Raw genomic sequence first — 20,403 nt, forward strand, 5'->3', positions numbered from 1 at the left:
TTATATAGTAAATTGACCCATTATCATTATATATAGACCCCTCTTTATCATTTTTTACAGTCTTTGATTTGTAGTCTAATTTATTTGATATGAGTACAGCCACTCTTGCTCTTCTTTGGTTTCTAGTTGTATGGAATATCTTTTTCCACCCTTTCACTTTTAGTATGAGTGTGTCTTTATAGGTGAAGTGAGTTTCTTGAAGGCAGCATATAGTTGGGTCTTGTTTCTTTATCCATTCAGCCATTCTATGCCTTTTAATTGGAGAATTGAGACCATTTACATTCAGTGATATCATGGCTAAGTGAGAACATTCTACTGCCATTTTGTTGCTTGATTTCTGCTTAAGACTCCTCTCTTCCTCGTTCTCCTTTCTGCCTGTCTTCCTTCTTTCTAGTATGTTCTAATTTGTTGCTTTTTGTTTTGAATGAAGCTATTACAGGTTTTTGTATTGTGCTTATTTACTTAATTATTGAGATGGGATCTCATTCTGTGACCTAGACTGAAGTGCAGTGGCAAGATCACAGCTCACTGCAGCTTTGACCTCCCAGGCTCAATCAACCTTCCCTCGTCGGCCTCCCAAGGAGCTAGCTGGGACTACAGGTGGGCATGGGCACCATTATACCCAGCTGATTGTTTTTTGTGTGTGTTTGTTTGGGTTTTTTTGCAGAGATGAGGTCTCATTATGTTGCCCAAGCTGGTCTCGAACTCCCAGACTCAAGCAATCTTCCCACCTCAGTCTCCCAAAGTGCTGGGATTATAGGCATAAGCCCGCGCACCCAGCCCTAAAACAAGTTATTTTAAAGAGAGAACAACTTATCTTAGAATACAAATAAAGAAATAAAAACAAAGGAAACACCAAGCAAAAAATTCTACACTTTAACTCTAACCCTCTCACATTTTGACTTTCAGTTGTCTCGATTTATATATTTTTAAATTATTTATATCTTAAGAAGTTGCTATAGCTATTATTGTTTTTAATAGGTCTTTTGGGCTTCATACTAGAGCTATGAGCATATTGTACAAATACAGTATTACACTATTCTGGGTTTGTCCATGTATTTAATTATATGAATGGGTTTTATACCTTGATAAGTTTTTTGTTTTTTTTGCATGTTAGTATTTTTTTTTTTTCTTTCAGGTTGAAAAACTCCCTTTAGCATTTTTTTTTTTTTTTTTTTTTTTTTTGAGACGGAGTTTCACTTTATCGCCCAGACTGGAGTGCAGGTGGCACAATCTCAGCTCACTGCAACCTCTGCCTCCCATGTTCAAACAATTCTCCTGCCTTAGCTTCCTGAGTAGCTGGGATTACAGGAGCCTGCCATCACATCTGGCTAATTTTTGTATTTTTAATAGAGACATATTTCATCAAGTTGGCCAGGCTGGTCTCAAACTCCTGACCCCAAGTGATCCACCCACTTTGACCTTCAAAGTGCTGTGATTACAGGCATGAGCCACCATGCCCAGCCTCCCTTTAGCATTTCTTGCAATATGGGTCTGAGGATTGTGAATTCTCTCAGCTTTTGTGTATCTGGGAAAGACTTTAACCCTCCCTCATATTTGAATGACAGTTTTGCTGGATACAGTATTCTTGGATAGCAGTGTTTTTCATTTAGCACTTTGAAAATGTCACTCTCCTCCCTCCTGGCCTGTATGGTTTCCACTGAGATGTCTGTTGCCAGATGAACCGGAACTCCTTTATATGTTATTTGCTTCTTATCTCTCACTGCTTTTAGGATCTTCTCTTTCTCCTTGACTTTTGTTTGATTATTAAATACCTTGTGGTAATCTTATTTGGGTTGAATCTGTTTGATGTTCACTGACCTTCCTATACCTAGATATTGACCTCCCGATGAAGTTTTGGAAAGTTTTTTGTTATCATTTCTTGGAATACATTTTCTAACCCTTGTTAGCTCCCTATTGAATACCAATAATTCTTAGATTTGGTCTTTTGTGGTTATTTTCTCTGTCTTGTAGAAAAAAGTCTTCATTCCTTTTTGTTCTTTTTTTCTCCTCTGACTGTGTATTTCCTTTCTTTTTTCCTTTTAGAAACAGCATTCGCTCTGTCACCCAGGCTGGAGGGCAATGGCACAATGAGGGCTCACTGCAGCCTTGGCCTTCCAGGCTCAAGTGATCCTACTGCCTCAACCTCCATTTGCCTCCACATGCCACCATTCTTGGCAAATTTTTAAATTTTCTTATAGAGATAGGGTCTCCCTATGTTGCTCAGGCTGGCTCAAGAGATCCTCCTTCCTTGGCCTCCCAAATGCTGGGATTACAGGCATGGGTCACTGCACCCAGCTTGATTGTGTATTCTCAAATAGCCTGTTTTGAGCTCAACAATTCATTCCTCTACTTAATCTACTCTGCTGCTGAGAGCCTATAATGAATTTCTTCAGTTCAGCAAATATGTTTCTCAGTTCCAAGATTTGTTTGATTTTTAAATTATTTCAATCTCTTTGTTAAATTCTCTGATGCAAACTGCAAGCTTTCCCGGGTGATTTGCTTTCCTGAGTAGCTGTGTTGTCTTGGAGATCACAAAGTTTCCTTAAATTTCTCTGATAAATTTCTGATTTGCTCTTCTGGAATTTCTTAGCTCACAAATCACAAATCACTGCCTCATTAGGTCAGTCACTGGATTTTTGCTTTGTCCTTTTGGGGAGGTCATGGTCCCCTGTTTGCTGCTGTTTCTTGTGGGTGTATGTCTGTGTCTTTGCGCTGCAGGATTAGTAATTTATTCCAGTTTTCTCTGTCCAGCTTGTTTTGGTTTTTATTGAATATATTTACTTAGCAAATCTTCACTGCTAGGTTGCTGCCTCCTTTTCAGCTATAGGTGTCACCTTAAGACGAGGTTCACCTTAGCTGTATTTAGTGATTGAGGAGGCCTGTCCCAAATGAGGGAAGCCTCAAATGGTTTGTCCTGACAGTGTCAGGGTTCGTGTTCAGAAGACCTGTGGAACAAACCTTCTGGAGCATGGTATTGTGAGTGGCCAGTCTGATTGAGTGCCTCCTTTGGCTGAGGTGCAGAGTTTCCAGGGCTGGGGATAGTAGTCCCGCCTCCCAGCTTTGTTTCTGGGTGGCCTCAGGGGTATTTCTCCCTTCGGGCACTCGGGATGCTCTCCATGGGCCAAGGCAGGGACAGGGCACCCAAGAAAGTAGAGAAACTGGTTGTCCACCTCACTTTTACTTTCTCCAGATAGAAACCATGAGTTAAGGGGAGATTTTCCATGCACTTGGTGCCAGGCCAAATAAGGGGGAAGGGACATTGTGGATATGGAAGCCGAGTTCTCCTCCCATTTGCTTGGACCTTTTCTACTCTCTGTGGCCCCAGGAACTGTGTTGTCTTCACACTTGAGCTCTAAGTTCTTACTGGTGAAGATCTTGGTGCTATGTATTTGGTTTTAGTTTTTTGTGGGAAGAGAAGTCATAAAAAGCTCAAGAGCTCTACACTGGAAGTCGCCAACAACAAAATTGTTAATGAGACTTTTTTGTTTTTGTTTTTAGATGGAGTTTCGCTTTTGTTGCCCAGGCTGGAGTGCTATGGCACTAGCTCGGCTCACCACAACCTCTGCCTCCTGGGTTAAAGTGATTCTTCTGCCTCAGCCTCCCGAGTAGCTGGGATTACAGGCATGTGCCACCATGCTGGGCTAATTTTGTATTTTTAGTAGAGACGGGGTTTTGCCCCTACCTTAGGTGATCCACCTGCCTGGGACGCCCAAAGTGCTGGGATTATAGGCGTGAGCCACCGTGCCCAGATAACTTTGTATTTTTAGTAGAGATGGGGCTTCTCCATGTTGGTCAGGCTGGTCTTGAACTCCCAACCTCAGGTGATCCGCCTGCCTCAGCCTCCCAAAGTGCTGGGATTGCAGGCGTGAGCCACCATGCCTGGCCTAATGAGACATTTTACATTCTTTTATTCACACTAATTCTTCAAAATTTGATATGTATTTCACACCTCCAGCACATCCCAGCCTTGCCTGGCCACATTCTAGGCTCTCAACAGCCACAGGGGGATGTTACTCAGCAGCTAAATGCTGTCTTTGGAAATACAAAGATACATGAAATACCATCTCCACCCTCAACAACCTTACAGTTTATGTGACTGACATATAAACATAATTTATAATGTTTTAAGTACTATAAGAATAGTGTGAATAAGTAACAATCTTTCCCCTCAATCTCAAGTACAGGGAAATTTGTAAATACTAGTGAGAGAAGGAGATATCTGAGCTATAATTTAATGCCTTGACTATTGTATAACTCTTAACTATCACATTTAATCATGTATAAAGTTGTTTAATATTTTGCCTTCTGTCCTCTTACCCCAACCAACCCATAAACTGACCTTGGAGTCTACAGGACAATTGTGACTAGGGTGAGCTGGGCAGACACCAGGCCCTGGAAGGAAAGAGAGTGAGCAGCTCGCACCCGCACACACATTTCCTGCAGCATGAGTGCAGCGCGGGGATTGCTGCCCTCCCGATGGCCATCCCTGGACTTTCAGGTTAAAGACTCTGAACAATTTATTTCTATTGTGTTAAACAGTAAAAGAACACAGGCAAAAATTCTCACACTAAGAATTTCTTCACATTTTTGGCTGTAGCATAGGTTTTGGTATTTGATATTCTTCTGTTAAATTCTAACTAACTTGTAATTGAACCAAATATTACTTGAGAGTTTAATTTCTACATAGGTTTTGTTTTTAAACTTTGTTATTAATTTCATGTTTCTCCTTTCTAAACCACTAACACCCCATAAATGATCAATTAGTGGTCTAGTAAATGATCAACTTTTAAAATTTTCCAGTGGATCAACTGCAAGTGTTACGTTGCCCAAATAGGCAGAGTATCATTAAAAAGAATTGGTAAGCCTAGGCAACCCAGGGAGACCTCGTCTCTACAAAAAAATATGTATTTTTTAATCAGCCAGGTGTAGTGGCATGTACCTGTGGTCCCAGCTACTTGGGAGGCTGAGGTGGGAGGGCCACTTGAGCCCAGGAGTTCAAGGCTGCAGTGAGCTACGATCACACCACTGCACTCCAGCATAGATGACAGAGCAAGACCCTGTCTCAAAAAAAGAAAAAAAGAATTGGTGCTTTAAAAAACAAACTTTCTTACCAAAAATATTGGTTCTCCAAATGGTGAAAAATCAATGACATTAACTTTTACTGGCCTTATACCACGTTGCTGAGGTTTGAATAGTTTGGGAGCCACTCTCAAATCTTGTCTTGTGCCATGGCTTATGAGACCCTGTGAAAAAGAAGCCCAAGAGTGACTAAGAAGTGCATTAGATACGAGATTGGATACAGTTACTGTTCCTCAAACAATTTAAACTTTATAAAAGCAAAGAGTAAGTTAATCCTAAATCAAGATATTTATCAGGTAACTCAGGAAAAGAAGGAAAATGAGTAATAGAATTAAATTTAAAATACTACTCACCATGTCTGTGCCAACAATGAAGTGATTAGGGTCTGAAGGCAGAAATTTAACATTCAGTGTTTGTGTAGTCCCCAAAAATTCAATATCTTTATGGGAAAGACTGAAAAAATAAAGTAACAAAGACGAACAGATGGATTATTTTCAAACTTTAAAAATAAGATGGTATCAGCACTCATTTGCACTACAATACATCATTCGATATATAACAGGCCATGTCACATTCCTCTGGTTTAGCCACTCTTTGTTTCCATTTTTTTCTGCTACTACACTCTTGATAGTTTTTTCAGATTTATCCTTCTGTTCACTAATTCTTTCTTCAGCTATATCTAATCGGCTATGTAACCATTCACTTGGTTGTAAATTTCAGAGATAACAGTTTCATTTCTAGAAATGTCTTTTAGATTGTACAACTGTCTCAAGTTCTTAAGTGTGTGACTCCTACTTTTTGCACCAAGGTACACTGTTTCTTCATGCTTGTAGTTGTGAACTCATCTGCAGCAGACTGCTTCTCATGAGAATCCTGTGAGTCCCCACTTGCAAACTATCTTTACCCACCAGGAGGTTTTGTGTCTTCTTTAACTATGAACCCACTGAGGCCACTGGTCTAGAACTGTGATGTTAACATCTCAGCTTGTAGGTTGCCATACATACACTCAGCTTAGGACTTCAAGCTCTTCCAAGCTCCTCTGTCTTCTCTTGGCTGTGGTGAGGCTTTCTGAATTTCCCTATCACTGCAGGAGCAGTGAGTTTGAAAGTCCTGTGCAGGGGTCTCAGTTCTACCTCCTTGCCTCAGGCAAACCCAATGCATCACCTGTTTCTGCATGGGCTCAAGCCCCAGAGACAGCTCAGAAGGTCTGAGATAGCCTGGGCTTCACATCCAGCCTCCAAGCAATCACACAGCAGCTCAAAAGCTTATGACACTAACTTTAAGCTCTCTCCTGTTTATGGCATTTAGAGATTTTCCTTTCCTTTTAAAAACTATACTTAATTTTTTCCTTTATATGGCCTATGTATTTGTAACAGAGAGATGCCCACAATTGCTCCATCTGCCACACCCACATCATCAAAGTCAGCATGTGGCCGTGCTATCAGCCTCCTTTCCAATGTTCTCTTTCTGTCCACATTCAGGACTGCAAATGTCACCTCTTAGTTGATGACTCTCAAATCCTTACCTCCATCTGGGGTTTCTGTTATGGAGGCCCCTTGTTCCTGGGCATCTCCACGGGCACCACAAGCTCAGCCTGTCCTCACTGGACCACACTAGGCTGCTCCCATCCCTCCCCACTCTTATTCTCACCTAGCAAATGGTGCCCAGTCACCAACCAGACATGCTGGTGGAGCCAGAGGCCAATCTAGGCTCCTCCCTCCCACCGCTCCTATAATCGATGAGCTGCTGGGTTTTTAAAGTTCTACCCCTTTAGCCTCTATACCTGTGATGCTGCCTTTGTTCAGATCCTGGTAGTTCACGTCAGTCACTCCAGAAGCCACCTAACGGCTCTCCCTGACTCCAGCCTCCCTTCCTCTGTTCCCAACTTACACCGCTACCACACCGACCCATCTACATCACAGACAAGATGCACTACTTCTCGGCTCAACATCCTGCAATGGCTCGTGACCACCTTTACACTAATGTCCACACCCTTTAGCACAGCAGACAGACTCGTTAGGGCCTGCCTCACCTGTCTCCCTCAACATCAGACCCACTGACAGCTCCAAATGTGCCTCTGGGCACCCCCAGGTGCTGCTCCCTCTGACCATCTAACTCCATCTCAGTCTTTGACTCCTTAAGATGTCCCCATTGCACTCCATCCCCCAAGCTGCCTCCATCCTTTGAGCTCCCACAAGCCCTGTGCACATCCTGACACCACACTTCGTCCTCTGCACGATGACCCTAGTGGACGGGGCCCAGCTGCAGGGGTGGTGCAGGCAGAGCCGCGGGACCTGCTTCCCCGCAGGCAATGACCTCCCGGGCACACTCATGCTCAGTGACTGACGGGATATGGGGTATAAAGGCCCGGCCACATGATTCTGGGAGGCCATTCCAGCTCAGAACTCCCGGGTCCTGGGGAGTCGGCTGTGGGGCCTGCCTCACAGCTCAGCTTCTCCTCTCAGCCCCATTCTGCCTCCTCGCCACCCTTTCCCAGGCAGTGAGCCCAAGGAACTCCCTGAGAAGTATCCTCACTCTGAACTCCACTGCAGAGCCTTCTTCCTGGGAAAGCAGGGAGCCCCCGCTGCAATCACATAACGTTTACTCGTCTGCCTCCTTCTCGGAGCACCTTGAGGGAAGGTGCTCCCCACTAGTGCTACAAAGCCTGGCACACAGAATAAGCTCAATATGGTTGGTTGAGCAGAGTCTGAGGGAACATTTATTATGCGTGGATCTCAGGAAGACACTGCTAAGAGTTTTTGGGTATGAAAAAACCCAAACGTCGGACACATTACACACTTTCCTTCAAAGAGTGTGTGTGCAGTTAAGTACAGGAGAAGCTGATAATTAAAGATAAATACAACGCACAGTATAAAGCGGTAAGGACCCTAGCAGAGATAAAAAGTCGTAAAGAAACTCAACAGGGGAACTGCAGAGGCTGCAGGGGTCAGGGGCTCGCTCAGGAACCATGTACGTTTGGCTCTGCAATACAGTAAATGACTTTTTAAAATATAACTCTCTTTCATAATTAGTTGTAATTACTAATTACAACTGTAGTTGATTTAAAGTCTCCAAGCATGCATGAATTCATTAACACAACCCACAGGTTTTCTGATTAGGAAGAACCAGGCCCAAAAATTTTTCAAGGGTAATTCACATGTTGATAGTTGACCCCTGAGTGCAGTAAACGATAAGAGATACTTTAAGAAATAAATTAACATAAAACATATAAATACCACAAACAATATTTATACATTTGTGAAGAATTTTTATGTCATATTAAGTTATGTGAGTAAAAGCAGAAATCTAAATCTCTGAATAAAACTTTTTATCAATGTTTCCAGTTCCTGAAACTTTTAAGTTTGGGGCGGCATGAAAACTGAAGAATAGTTAAATAGGACCAATTTAAAAGACAGAAAATAACCTCTACTTAAAGACAAAATGTTAGCTCTACACCTGGAAGCTGCATCTATTACATTCACTCATTAATAATAGACTAACAAGGCCAGGTGCGGTGGCTCATACCTGTAATTCCAGCACTTTGGGAGGCCGAGGCGCGTCCATCACCTGAGGTCAGGAGTTTGAGACCAGCCTGATCAGTATGATGAAACCCCGTCTCTACTAAAAATACAAAAATTAGCCAGGCATGGTGGCGGGCACCTGTAATCCCAGCTACTCAGGAGGCTGAGGCAGGAGAATCGCTTGAACCAGGGAGGCAGAGGTTGCAGTGAGCCGAGATTGCGCCACTGCACTCCAGCCAGGGCAACAAGAGCGAAACTCCATCTCAAAAAAATAGAAAAATAAAAATAATAGACTAATAAAACAATAAAAAAAACAATGTGAGAAAATGGACGTCTTCATCGCAAAAGCTCGCCATTTACCATATATGCAATTCCCCAGTGTTATTTTCCTTCTAGGTCTTTGTGAAATAGTGAAGTGTTTTCCCTCACATCTTACCTGTCACCCAACTGGATCAGAGCACTATGTACCAGCTTGACCCTCCCTCCAGGCATCAGGCCTAAAAAAAAGATGAACCAAAATCAATGCACCTTTCAATAGAAGCTAAATCAAAATCTAGTTATAGTTGCCTGGAATCATTTTTCATTGCCTAAATATCTGTGTTACGAAATAACATCAAATGCAAATCAATACACAGCATCCCTTCCGTCCTCTGGGTGAGGTTCATGTATACTCCCTTAGGAGAAGAATCCAGAATTCGCAGTTCAAAGTCTTATGGGAAGAAAGATTGTAGAACCATGATCTGAGAGCCTTTATATCTTTAGATCTGATAAAATAAGGGCGGTAAGCAATCCGTACATGCGTATGAATGTACATACACTAAACAAGCCTTAGATCACAGCAGCAAACGTTGCCCTGTGAATGTCTACCGAGGCTCCAACGCCTACAGGAAAGTTGCAGGACCTCTCCTTCCACCATCCCAGAGACTCAGAAATCTGCTGGTCTCCGGGCAGAACGTACAGAAGGCAGAGTGGCTCCTCAGCCAAGTGCATCTGGCCTCACTCTTTGTTCCAGCAGCTTCTCCAGCTTCCTTCTCAAACAACACAGAGCCACGGCTCTGAGGCCTGACTGCTTTTCTTTTCCTTCCCTGAAAGCATTCATGGCTACAGCTCTGGCTCCTTGGCCATCCACTGGTTTTGCCTCCTATGTCTGCTCCCAATATCACTTTTTCTCTAAAACTACCACAAGGAGAAAAATTAGAAATCTATGGATGTTAAAACCCAAATTCTGGGTAAGGCATTGCCTAGAACTCTGGGGGCAGGTGAATTAAAAGCAGATAGAAATAAACCCAATCTGCAGCTGGGCCGGGTCCCTGTAGCTGCTGCGTATCTCCTGCCAGTCACAACCACAGTGAAGAAGGGTCAACGCTGCCATTCACAAATGTGTAGCTTCCCGGCACACCCCCCACCTGGCATCTCGGCTCCCACACCACCGGCCATGGGCAGCTTTTCTGGCCGGGCCCTCCCACTGGCCCCTACATGCCACAGCCCACAGGCAGCCTTTCTGGCCAGGCCCTTTCCAGCTGGGCCCCTACACACCATTGCCCACGGGCAGCCTTTCTGGCCAGGCCCTTTCCAGCTGGGCCCCTACACACCATTGCCCACGGGCAGCCTTTCTGGCCAGGCCCTTTCCAGCTGGGCCCCTACACACCATTGCCCACGGGCAGCCTTTCTGGTCAGGCCCTTTCCAGCTGGGCCCCTACACACCACCACCCATGGGCAGCCTTTCTGGCCAGGCCTTCCCACTGGCCCCTACACGCCACCGCCCACGGGCAGCCTTTCTGGCCGGGCCCTATTGCTGGGCCTCCGCTCCAGGAAGTCCACCGCCAGTCGCCCTCTCCCGGACTGGGGTCTTCGCCCAGGTCTCCTAGCACCTAGGACTGGACCTCGCTTATGCAGAGAACGCTTCATAAAAAGATGCTGGCTGCCTCCTTCTGAGACTTGAGCTCTCCAACAGCCACTCATCCAACGCCTACACAAAGAGCTGGCAGCCACCGTGAACAACGGGCTGGTCTGAACGTCCTCCCTTCCTAAAGGCAAGGCTGGAACATGGTAGCAATTTTGGTAAGTGGTTCAGTGAAGAAAGGGTGTTTCTATACAGCAATATTTTTAAATGAAATACTCACCCTCCAGGATATTCTTTATATGATTATCATGTACTACAAAACATTTGTATGCAAATACTTTTTATGCAAAATGATTTTGTCTCCATAGCCAGATTATCACCTGACTATGGACAGAAATGATCTCCTCAGTACCATCCGTAATTGTTTGACAAATACCTTGATCACATAACAAGTTAATGGTACAACCAGCCTCAAGGCGAACTCTCAAGGTCACAAGAGTTCTGGGCATCAGGCCGGGCGCGGTGGCTCAAGCCTGTAATCCCAGCACTTTGGGAGGCCGAGACGGGTGGGTCACGAGGTCAGGAGATCGAAACCATCCTGGCTAACACGGTGAAACCCCATCTCTACCAAAAAATACAAAAAAAAAACTAGCCGGGCGAGGTGGCGGCGCCTGTAGTCCCAGCTACTCGGGAGGCTGAGGCAGGAGAATGGCGTAAACTCGGGAGGCGGAGCTTGCAGTGAGCTGAGATCCAGCCACTGCACTCCAGCCCGGGCAACAGAGCGAGACTCCGCCTCAAAAAAAAAAAAAAAAAAAAAAAAAAAAGAGTTCTGGGCATTTGGGGCAGAACCCTGGGTGTGAAGGGGGGGCTGGTGCTGAGACCGACTATGTGGGTCTCACCCCATCACTAACCCACCCCGTGACCTGTGTACATTGAGAAGGAGGCACCAGGACCCCTGCCAGGCTCCCTAGCTCTGACGCTCCGGGATTCTAGGGGCAGCCTGGAGCGGACAACACAGAGCAGAATGGTTCCATGAGCAGAGGGTGCCGCGTGAAGAACACATTGAGAAACATGGTGATTCTACCTCTAAAGCATCTACTAGTGAAATGAATGCCACGACTGTCTTATTTTTACTGAAGTCAGAATCAAGAGTCAATTTGTAAGGGCCACCACAGACGTGTGAATACAGAGCACACAGCATTTGCTCCAAGGGCCAAAGCGCCCTCTTCCCGAATCTCAAGAGGTTAGGAACAAAGCCGGTCTCATTCATATTATTTTTTGCCAGATCTACACGGGAAAATACCCCTGATACAAGCAAGGTGGAAGGGGAGCTCGTCATTACAAACTGGGTGGTGGGAAGCCAATGAGGTGAGAAGGAAGTGGAGATCAAAACATGGGCTAATCTCAACCACAGAACACAACAGGACTGAATTACTCCGTCACTTCTGAGCCCTTTCTGGAACTGAAAATCGTACTCCATAGCATCAAGAGCAGCCAGCTGTGAGAGGTGCTGTTAGCTTTGCTTCAAGTCGCTTCTGCTCTGCCCAGACCCGGGGACCTTTGCCATCCTGGGATCCAGTCTAACGGCCCTCAGGGGCAGCATCCAGTGTTCCTGATACGCCCTGGGGTTGTGAATCCAAAACCGAAAGGAAGAAGCCCCAAAATGAATGCGCACTGAAAGACTCGGACACCTGAAATATGTAGGAAACAGCTGCAGAACACGGCTGTCCTTGACTTGTCTGACAGAACTGAATGGTACTCAGTTGTAAACAGAACTCATTAAATCCTACTAAAATCAAAACATTCACTCAGAGGCTGGATGTGGTGGCTCACGCCTGTAATCCCAGCACTTTGGGAGGCCAAGGCAGGTGGATCACCTGAAGTCAGGAGTTTGAGACCAGCCTGACCAACATGGTGAAACCCTGTCTCTACTAAAAATACAAAAATTAGCCAGGCCTGGTGGTGCACACCTGTAGTCCCAGCTACTTGGGAGGTTGAGGCAGGAGAACTGCTTGAACCCAGGAGGCAGAGATTGCAGTGAGCCCAGATCACACCACTGTACCAGCCTGGGCGACAGAGCAAGACTCTGTCTCAAAAAAAAAAAAAAAAAAAAAAAAATTTGATTATTCTAGTTAATTGAGACACCTGTTCAACAGTTGATAGGGTTATATGACATACAACTTTAATTTTCATTTTTCAGGTAGTAATTTATATTTTTCAAAGCAGTTATTGGTTTTTTTTTTTTTTAAACAGAGAAACAAGGTCTCATTCCATCACGCAGGCTGGAGTGCAGTGGCAAGATCATGGCTCACTGCAGCCTCAAACTCCTAGGCTCAAGCAATCCTCCCGCTTTAGCCTACCAAGCAGCTGGGACTACAGGTGTGCACCACCACGCCCAGCCAATTTTTGAATTTTTTGGTACAGACGGAGTCTTGCTATGTGGCCCAGGCTGGTCTCAAACTCCTGGGCTCAAGCGATCTTCCTGCCTCAGCCTCTCCCAGCAGGCGTGAGCCACTGCGCCTGGCCACACTTATCAGTGCCTTTAATCTCTATTCATTTTAGAAAACACTAAAATTCATTTTTTTACTTAATAGTTACCTAAATCACTTACTGAACCTGCGATGTCTGCCTTTGGTAATTCAACAACCACCTAAAAATAGAACATTGAAAATGAATATTGATACATTTTATAATTCTGATACAACCTAAGCAAAGCATAGCTCTAATTAAGATGGAGTGCTATATTAGGCACTACAACGTAACTGCTCCAGAAAAAGACACTGATCTTTAGCCTCAGAACTAATGCTCTACAAGCTGACTCCTTTGCTTTGATCTCCTCGTGTTCTCTTCACTTGGTGACTTAATCAACAGTCTTGGCGCATCCTCCAGGACAAGCCAATCCAGCGTGACCTTGGCCCTAACATTCTGTTCCCTTCCCACTTTCATTCCACGTTCCCAAAGCCCTGTGTGCAATTCCTATTTCGCTGTCATGAAAGGGCCCCAAACTTGCCATGTGTGACCTTCTGCATCCCTTCTGCTCAGGACCAGTAAGCCGTCTTGCTCTCCATTTCCCACTATAGCTAATTGGGCCTTGCCCCCTGCGCCATTCAGGCGCCACCTCCACCCAGACCACCTCACTCAGGCCCCGCATGTGCCTGGCCCGGACCACTACTCACCCACACGTTGAGAACCCCACTCTCATCCAAGGAAGCGATGTGGAAGGACAAACCTGACATTTCTGATGAAAACAGAAACAAAAAGAAAGAAATGGCTTTACATAAGGAAACCATATTTCACAACTAGTGATTAAGAATTTTAAGAAAGTGAAGAATCACGTACCTTCCTGAGTCGAAAAGGGCGAAAGCACAAAGCTCTGCTTTTTGTGGACGGACGTCGAGATAGGTTCTACTGCTTGCAGAGGGCTTTGGTGGTTTACTGAGGTAAGGATTCCATCTGGAGTTCAAAATCCCACAGCACCCACGTGTAAGTAATAAGTTGCAGAAATGTAGCTGGCATCACACATGGACAAACATGAGGTGCTTCTGGGTCTCACAAATCTGACTCTCTCCACACATCTTCCCAAAACACCCCAGGACCAACATGGACCACATACGACTGACACAGGACCACAACTTTCACATTCCTAGGACACAGGGGCCCCAGCCCCCGCTCTCCAGTAAGAAAGCGTCAGTTCCCACAGAGCTCGCTGGCCCTGTGGGTCTACGGGTCTGGAGGGCAGGAAGAAAGCTAAAGCCCACCACCCAAAGACAGCATGCCACACAGCCCGAAAGAAAACTCAGACAGAGAGAGTCTCTGCGAGGCCAGATCCTGGGGGTCACTCAAGCAACTGAGGGGAAGGAGCTGGGAGGCAGAGGAGGTCGGAGCAGCATGGCTCATGGGAAGGGGAATGTGACCAGGAAAGGGAGGTGACCTCCACACACACCCGACAACTGCCAGAAGAGGGAAATCCAGGAGTTTGCAAAACCAAAGGAACGGCAAACCCACTCCACCTACCACCTTAAGGCACAATGCCCACTAAAAAGATACCTGTCACGAATCAACAAAGCAAAGCTCACTGACTTAAAATATCCATCTACGGAATGCCTATGAGCAGAAAAAAGCCAAACTCCATAGAAAGCTACTATAAGAAGAAAACAGAAAAAAATGTAATCAAAGCATTTCAGCTGATGAAAATTCTCCCTCCTAAAAACAAGCACAAGGCAAAAGACACAAAACTCAACGTTCCAAATGGAATCACATCTCCTCAAAGGGCATCTAGAAACATATCAAAACAACAAACAAGAAAAAAACACCGGGAATCAGAAATCAGGAACAGAATTGGACCCAAGAAAGCAAGAAATGAAATGAGAATTGGGATTGAACTCGGGAAAAAAACTGAAGAAAAAGACAAAATCATCTCAGAAATTAAGAAGAAATTATAGGGTGTTTAAGGGAAAGGACCCAGATGAAGCGCTGATGGCTTGACTGAGGAAAGGGCTGGTCTCTCGGGCGAGAATTTGGTTCCTCTGACTCATGGTCTGAATCAGAAGTTCCACAGCTCCTCACTACTGAGAGTTTATTTAAAACTTTGTAGGTTTTATTGATAATATTTCAAAGACAAGGCCAGGCGCGGTGGTTTATGCCTGTAATCCCAGCACTTTGGGAGGCCGAGGCGGGCAGATCACCTGAAGTCAGGAGTTCAAGACCAGCCTGACCAACATGGAGAAACCCCGTCTCTACTAAAAATAAAGAAATGAGCCAGGCATTGGTGGTGGGCACCTGTAATTCCAGATACTCAGGAGGCTGAGGCAGGAGAATCGCTTGAACCCAGGAGGCAGAAATTGCAGTGAGCTAAGATCGCACCACTGTATTCCAGTCTGGGCTACAGAGCCAGACCCATCTCAAAAAAAAAAAGAAGGATGCATTTTAATGGAATAATTTATTTGTATGTATACTCTAGAGGTTTACTGTTTTTGAAAATGGTGCTGCATTCAAAAACTTTTTAGTAATAGCAGCAGCAGTTAGAAAAGGCGAAGATTATTTATTTAAAAGATATCTTTTAAAATAGCATCGCAACCCAAAAGTTACCTGTAAATTCAAACAGTCTTAACAGTGTAATATTGCCCCACACAGAGAGGCACAATTCATGGTTGGGGAATTTAAAAAGTGCCTCTCTTATGTACAATGTACAGATACACATGTCAAACACAGACAGACACGCAACATATCTACGATAAGAAAGCCACACAGAGGGGTGAGTGATGAGCTTGGCCTGCACCTTCAGTCCACAGCACCCCAGCCCCTACGGGAAGAGGTGGTGCAGGGCGTGGCACGGGGTCCGAGGGCAGGCCCCGCCATGTGGTCAGCGTGACCTCAGACAAATGCTGCATCTTCCCGTGGAGCTGGGACTCAGGACTATCAGGGGAATTAAATGAGATGATGTACGCTACGCACCAGGGCGAGTCCCAGAACATGGGAAACACTTATGCCGGGTGCCTGCTGTGGTGTCTGGGCACGGCGTGGTATGAACGTCCACCCGAGTCAAGCCGAGGCTCAGGGAGGCCCAACTGTGCTGGTTCCAGGCGGCACTCAGGGTGACTGGCTTTGCTCACGTGAGTGTGAGTTACCTTTGTCCTGGAGGACACACGTGCCAAGATGCCTCAAGCTACTTTAAAACTAAAGGTAATATCATTGAGGATTTTTTGGAATCCATAAATGTAATAAGAAAGGAAATTCGAGTCATTCTTGGCCACTGCATAATCATGATTAGAATTGATTTTTGTTTTTTATATTTGTCAAATGCCTCTTTTGCCCATGAGTCAGACCCCATCCTCTGAGACAATGTGAATAAGTAAATGCAAATTCATGTAAAGCTTTGTTCTTCAAATCTGTGTGGCTTTTTAGAAGACACACAATTGGCAGGTGGATGACACTGACCGGTGGAAAACGTGGCCGTCCGGAATGTCCAGAAACCATCGCTCAGCTTCATAGAGTGATGCAACCTTGAGTCTTCTCTCAAATCCCAGACGACGACTGAGCCGTGCGCTGTTCCGGCAAACAGTAAAAATGCTTTGAATGGGCTCAAGCAGCAACACGTGACCTAAAAGACAAATGCACAGAAAGCCAATGACTGAAGAATATGAGAAGCATGCTCACAGAAGCTGCATTTACTGAGTGAGGTGTCTGACCATGTTTCACTTTGCACGGGAGTCACGTGCAGGACACGGTAAGCAGAACGTGAACTCCCACACAGAAATAAAAGGTGGCTTGTCAGGTTCCTGAAATAACAGGGATGAGAAACCAACCCCGTAGGCTTGTTATGATCACAAATGCAAGGTGCTGACACTCATCTGGTCACACAAAGCCTGCCAGGAGCCCATCCACTCAACCCAATCAGCTGAACCTCAAAAAAGTAGCAGTTCCATCCTGCACCGTTTTACTTACATCTTGTATTACAAAAGTTACAATTTCAACAGTTTTTCTACAATTTTTGTGGAAATCAATGGTTTTGAGGCCAGGGAATACATAACTAGGAAAATACAAATGCACATTTTCCCAAACATAGAGAGGCAGCCCCGACCCCTCACTGCACAGTCCTCAAGCCTCAGTGCCAGCCTCCTAGGCGGTGAATGGGAAGCCTCCGGAAGGACTCTGAGCGACAGCACACTTCAACACAGTCTAAGAAACCTCAACGCAGTCTGAGAAACCTCTAAAACACTCAGGACCGAAACAGTGCAAGACAGAAAAACAGGCAACGAGGGCCCCAGAGCTATGCCGAGCGTGGCCAGTATTTTCATTCAGCCTATAACTACCTCCATTTCCTAATTCTCAGCTGACCTAAAGCGCTGCTCTGTGAAAATTCTCGTTTGCTCATTTTGAACTACGAATTTCCAGAGTCAAAACAAGCACACCCACGCGTCTCACTGCACCCACAGCACAGCTGAAGCCAGCTGTGAGAGGCAGAGAATGGCCCGTAAGTTCCTGCCCACCTCCTGTCCCTGCGCCTCGCCCCACGCCTGCACCTCCACGCTCTGTCCACCGCCCATCCTCCCATCAAATGCGCGACTCTCCTCCTCAGCTGTACCTGGGACTCACATATCAGAACCTTCTGTGGCCCTGAAGGCTGCCAAATATCCCACACACAGAGGACGTATTTGCTGTCCAGCAGGGGCACAAAGGCCTTCTCGGGTAAGTCGTGAACGGAGACCACCATCTGCCTCTGAACTCGGGAGGCGTGCAAGGAGGATACTTTTCGATCTAGGGAGAAGAAAAATATGTTCACATTTTAGTGAGCTAAATTAACACACTTCCGAATACTCAAAAAAAAAAAAAAATCAGCTTCATGAAGAAACAAACATGGTCCTTTCAAAACCAACATACATGAAACATAGGTTTTGATGAATGGCCACAGCCTATGCCCGAACACTCTGTCCAAGCTGACCTCACAGTCTGGCTAAAACGTGGTAGCATGCAGCCAAGACACCTGTGGCTCCACTAACGACTCACACAGAAACCAGCTGCCCACCACATGCCAGGAGTCAGGATCTCAGAGCTGGGAGGCACTGGAGTGAGCCTGGCCACCCCTCTGCTTCAGAACATTGCTAATACGCCAGCTGCAGGGGTTTCAGCATTGGAACACCACGTGGCACACTGCTCTCCTCAAAGGCTGCGTGGGGCTGAGCGCCGTTCCAGACGCTGCTCCACCTGGCGAGGGACTGCACTCCAAGGCATTACTGTTGCCACTGCTGGCCGTGCCAGCGGCTCCCACACATCGGCAGAAGATGGAGATGGAGTTCATGAAATAGAAGGATGGGAAGTCCACGACTGGCGATAACTTCAGTCAAAGAACCGGACCGCGCCACTGGCAGGCGCCAAGTCAATGTGGAAAGCAGTACCCGGTCAACCCCAGCCACACGCACATGCCACAAACCTCTCAGCCCCACAGTTCACATCCTGCTACCCACACCATCCACACCTGGGTCACGACGTCCCCTCCGATTCCAGGGAACCCTCTTTCTACCTCATCACAATCGCTCATAGCTGCAGCCTTCTGGGGCCACTTCCACCAGCAAGCGTCAGGTCTTCTTCCAGGTGCCGTATTTAATAGATGTTTTTAGTAGGATGAGGTTCTCGAGTGCTGTGACCTGACCCTGTTTTCTCCTAAGCCCTCTGGTTTTTACTGGCAATCTTCCACAGGGTAGAGACTTTTAGGAACGTGTACCTCCTGTTACAGCGGAACTATGATGGCAACCAAGGCCTGACCCATCGCTGCCCCGACCTCACCTCCCGCTGGCCACCGTGGTCTCCTCGCTTCTCCCCAAGGCACAGGTGTGCCCACCCCTCAGGCCTGTGTGCATGTGGCCCCTCCTCCAGAAGCTCCCATCTCCTTGTGGCCCCTCTCTCATCTCTGTCCGGTTTTCACTCACAGTGAGGCCTCCTCTATCAGAACTGTATTTTTCTCCTTAGAACTTAACCCTCTCGGATAGACTGTATGTTGACCTGTGCAGCCAGTGCAGAGTCTACTTGACCCGCCGAAACACAAGTTCAGGAGGGCAGAGTTGCTGTCGTCCTACTCACTGCTGAACTGCAGCTCCCTGACAGTGCCCAGGGCATGGCACCCCCTATGGATGTCGTTCATTCGTCAGATGAACGACCCGCCGGCTGCGTCATTCTGCCGCGTGTTTTAACAGTGGTGGGGACGACCCCGCCGGCTGCGTCGTTCTGCCGCGTGTTTTAACAGTGATGAGGGTACTGGGTGGATCCTAGGAAGGCTGAAGGATCTCTACATCTGATCACAGATCAGAATCTAATGTGAGTCAAATCCTGGATTTGCAGGGTGAGACAACCCACACATTCCATCTCATGCTTCTCTTGGAGTCTCATGTTCCTTCTGCTATCTCAATATTCATTTTACCAAAACACAAAAATAAGCAAACAAGACCTTCTGCTCCTTGAACATGTGGGAAGTGCAGTACACACACACACTTCACGTGTTCCCGACGGAGGCCCGGTGCTGTGGTACGCACGCACACTTCACATGTTCCCCGACAGCAGCCCGGCTCTACGGTACGCACGCACACTTCACGTGTTCCCGATGGAGGCCACGCGCTGCAGCACACATACACACTTCACGTGTTCCTGAGGGAGGCCGCGCTGCAGTACACACACACACACACACTTCCGTGTTCCTGATGGAGGCCGCACTGCGGTACACACACACACACACTTCACGTGTTCCTGATGGAGGCCGCACTGCGGTACACACACACACACACTTCACGTGTTCCTGATGGAGGCCGCACTGCGGTACACACACACACACACTTCACGTGTTCCTGATGGAGGCCGCACTGCGGTACACACACACACACACACACTTCACGTGTTCCCTGACAGAGGCTGCGCACTGTGGTATGCACACACACTTCACGTGTTCTCCAACAAAGGCCACATGCTGTGGTACACACATGCACATCATGTGTTCTCCGACGGAGGCAGCAGCACTGTAGTACACACACACACTTCATGTGTTCTCCAACGGAGGCCATGGCGCCATTGCCGCTCTCATGCACCTGCTGTCACTGCTCAGCATCAGCTCTCTGGGGGCCGCATACACTTGGTTCCCTTCTTGGTGTGTGCTGGGTGTGGGAGTGTGGATGCCAATGTGTTGAATTACACAGGTACAGAGATTTATTTTTCTAACAGGAAAAGAAAACTCTCTCAAAGAATGTGAAGACTTGTTAAATTAACAATGCCATTTTTGTTAAACTGAAATCTCTGCATAGCAGGCAGGATGGAAGAAATGCCTAGAACAGTGGTACCAACTGCTCTGGCCTCACACATGCCCTGAAGCACGTTTGCCCTGCAGCACCCCTGCACCTGCTGCCAAGCGGACGGCCACACACACCGCCCCTGCTGGTTCTCCACAAAAACCAGGACCATGGCTGCCCTCTGGTA

General features: G+C 46.5%; 1 protein-coding gene across 1 annotated transcript in view; it reads right to left on the reverse strand.

The window, feature by feature from the left end:
• The window catches only part of DYNC2I1 (dynein 2 intermediate chain 1), an 850,736-nt gene that overhangs the window by 12,055 nt on the left and 818,278 nt on the right, over positions 1-20,403 (reverse strand). Inside the window, 8 exon segments of the mRNA XM_050785712.1 lie at positions 5,115-5,246; positions 5,436-5,535; positions 9,040-9,100; positions 13,045-13,096; positions 13,623-13,684; positions 13,786-13,899; positions 16,384-16,546; positions 17,531-17,703. Coding sequence (XP_050641669.1) covers positions 5,115-5,246; positions 5,436-5,535; positions 9,040-9,100; positions 13,045-13,096; positions 13,623-13,684; positions 13,786-13,899; positions 16,384-16,546; positions 17,531-17,703 — 857 coding nt within the window.

This window comes from Macaca thibetana, chromosome 3 (assembly GCF_024542745.1).
Source record: "Macaca thibetana thibetana isolate TM-01 chromosome 3, ASM2454274v1, whole genome shotgun sequence".
NCBI classification, from domain to species: Eukaryota; Metazoa; Chordata; class Mammalia; order Primates; family Cercopithecidae; genus Macaca; species Macaca thibetana.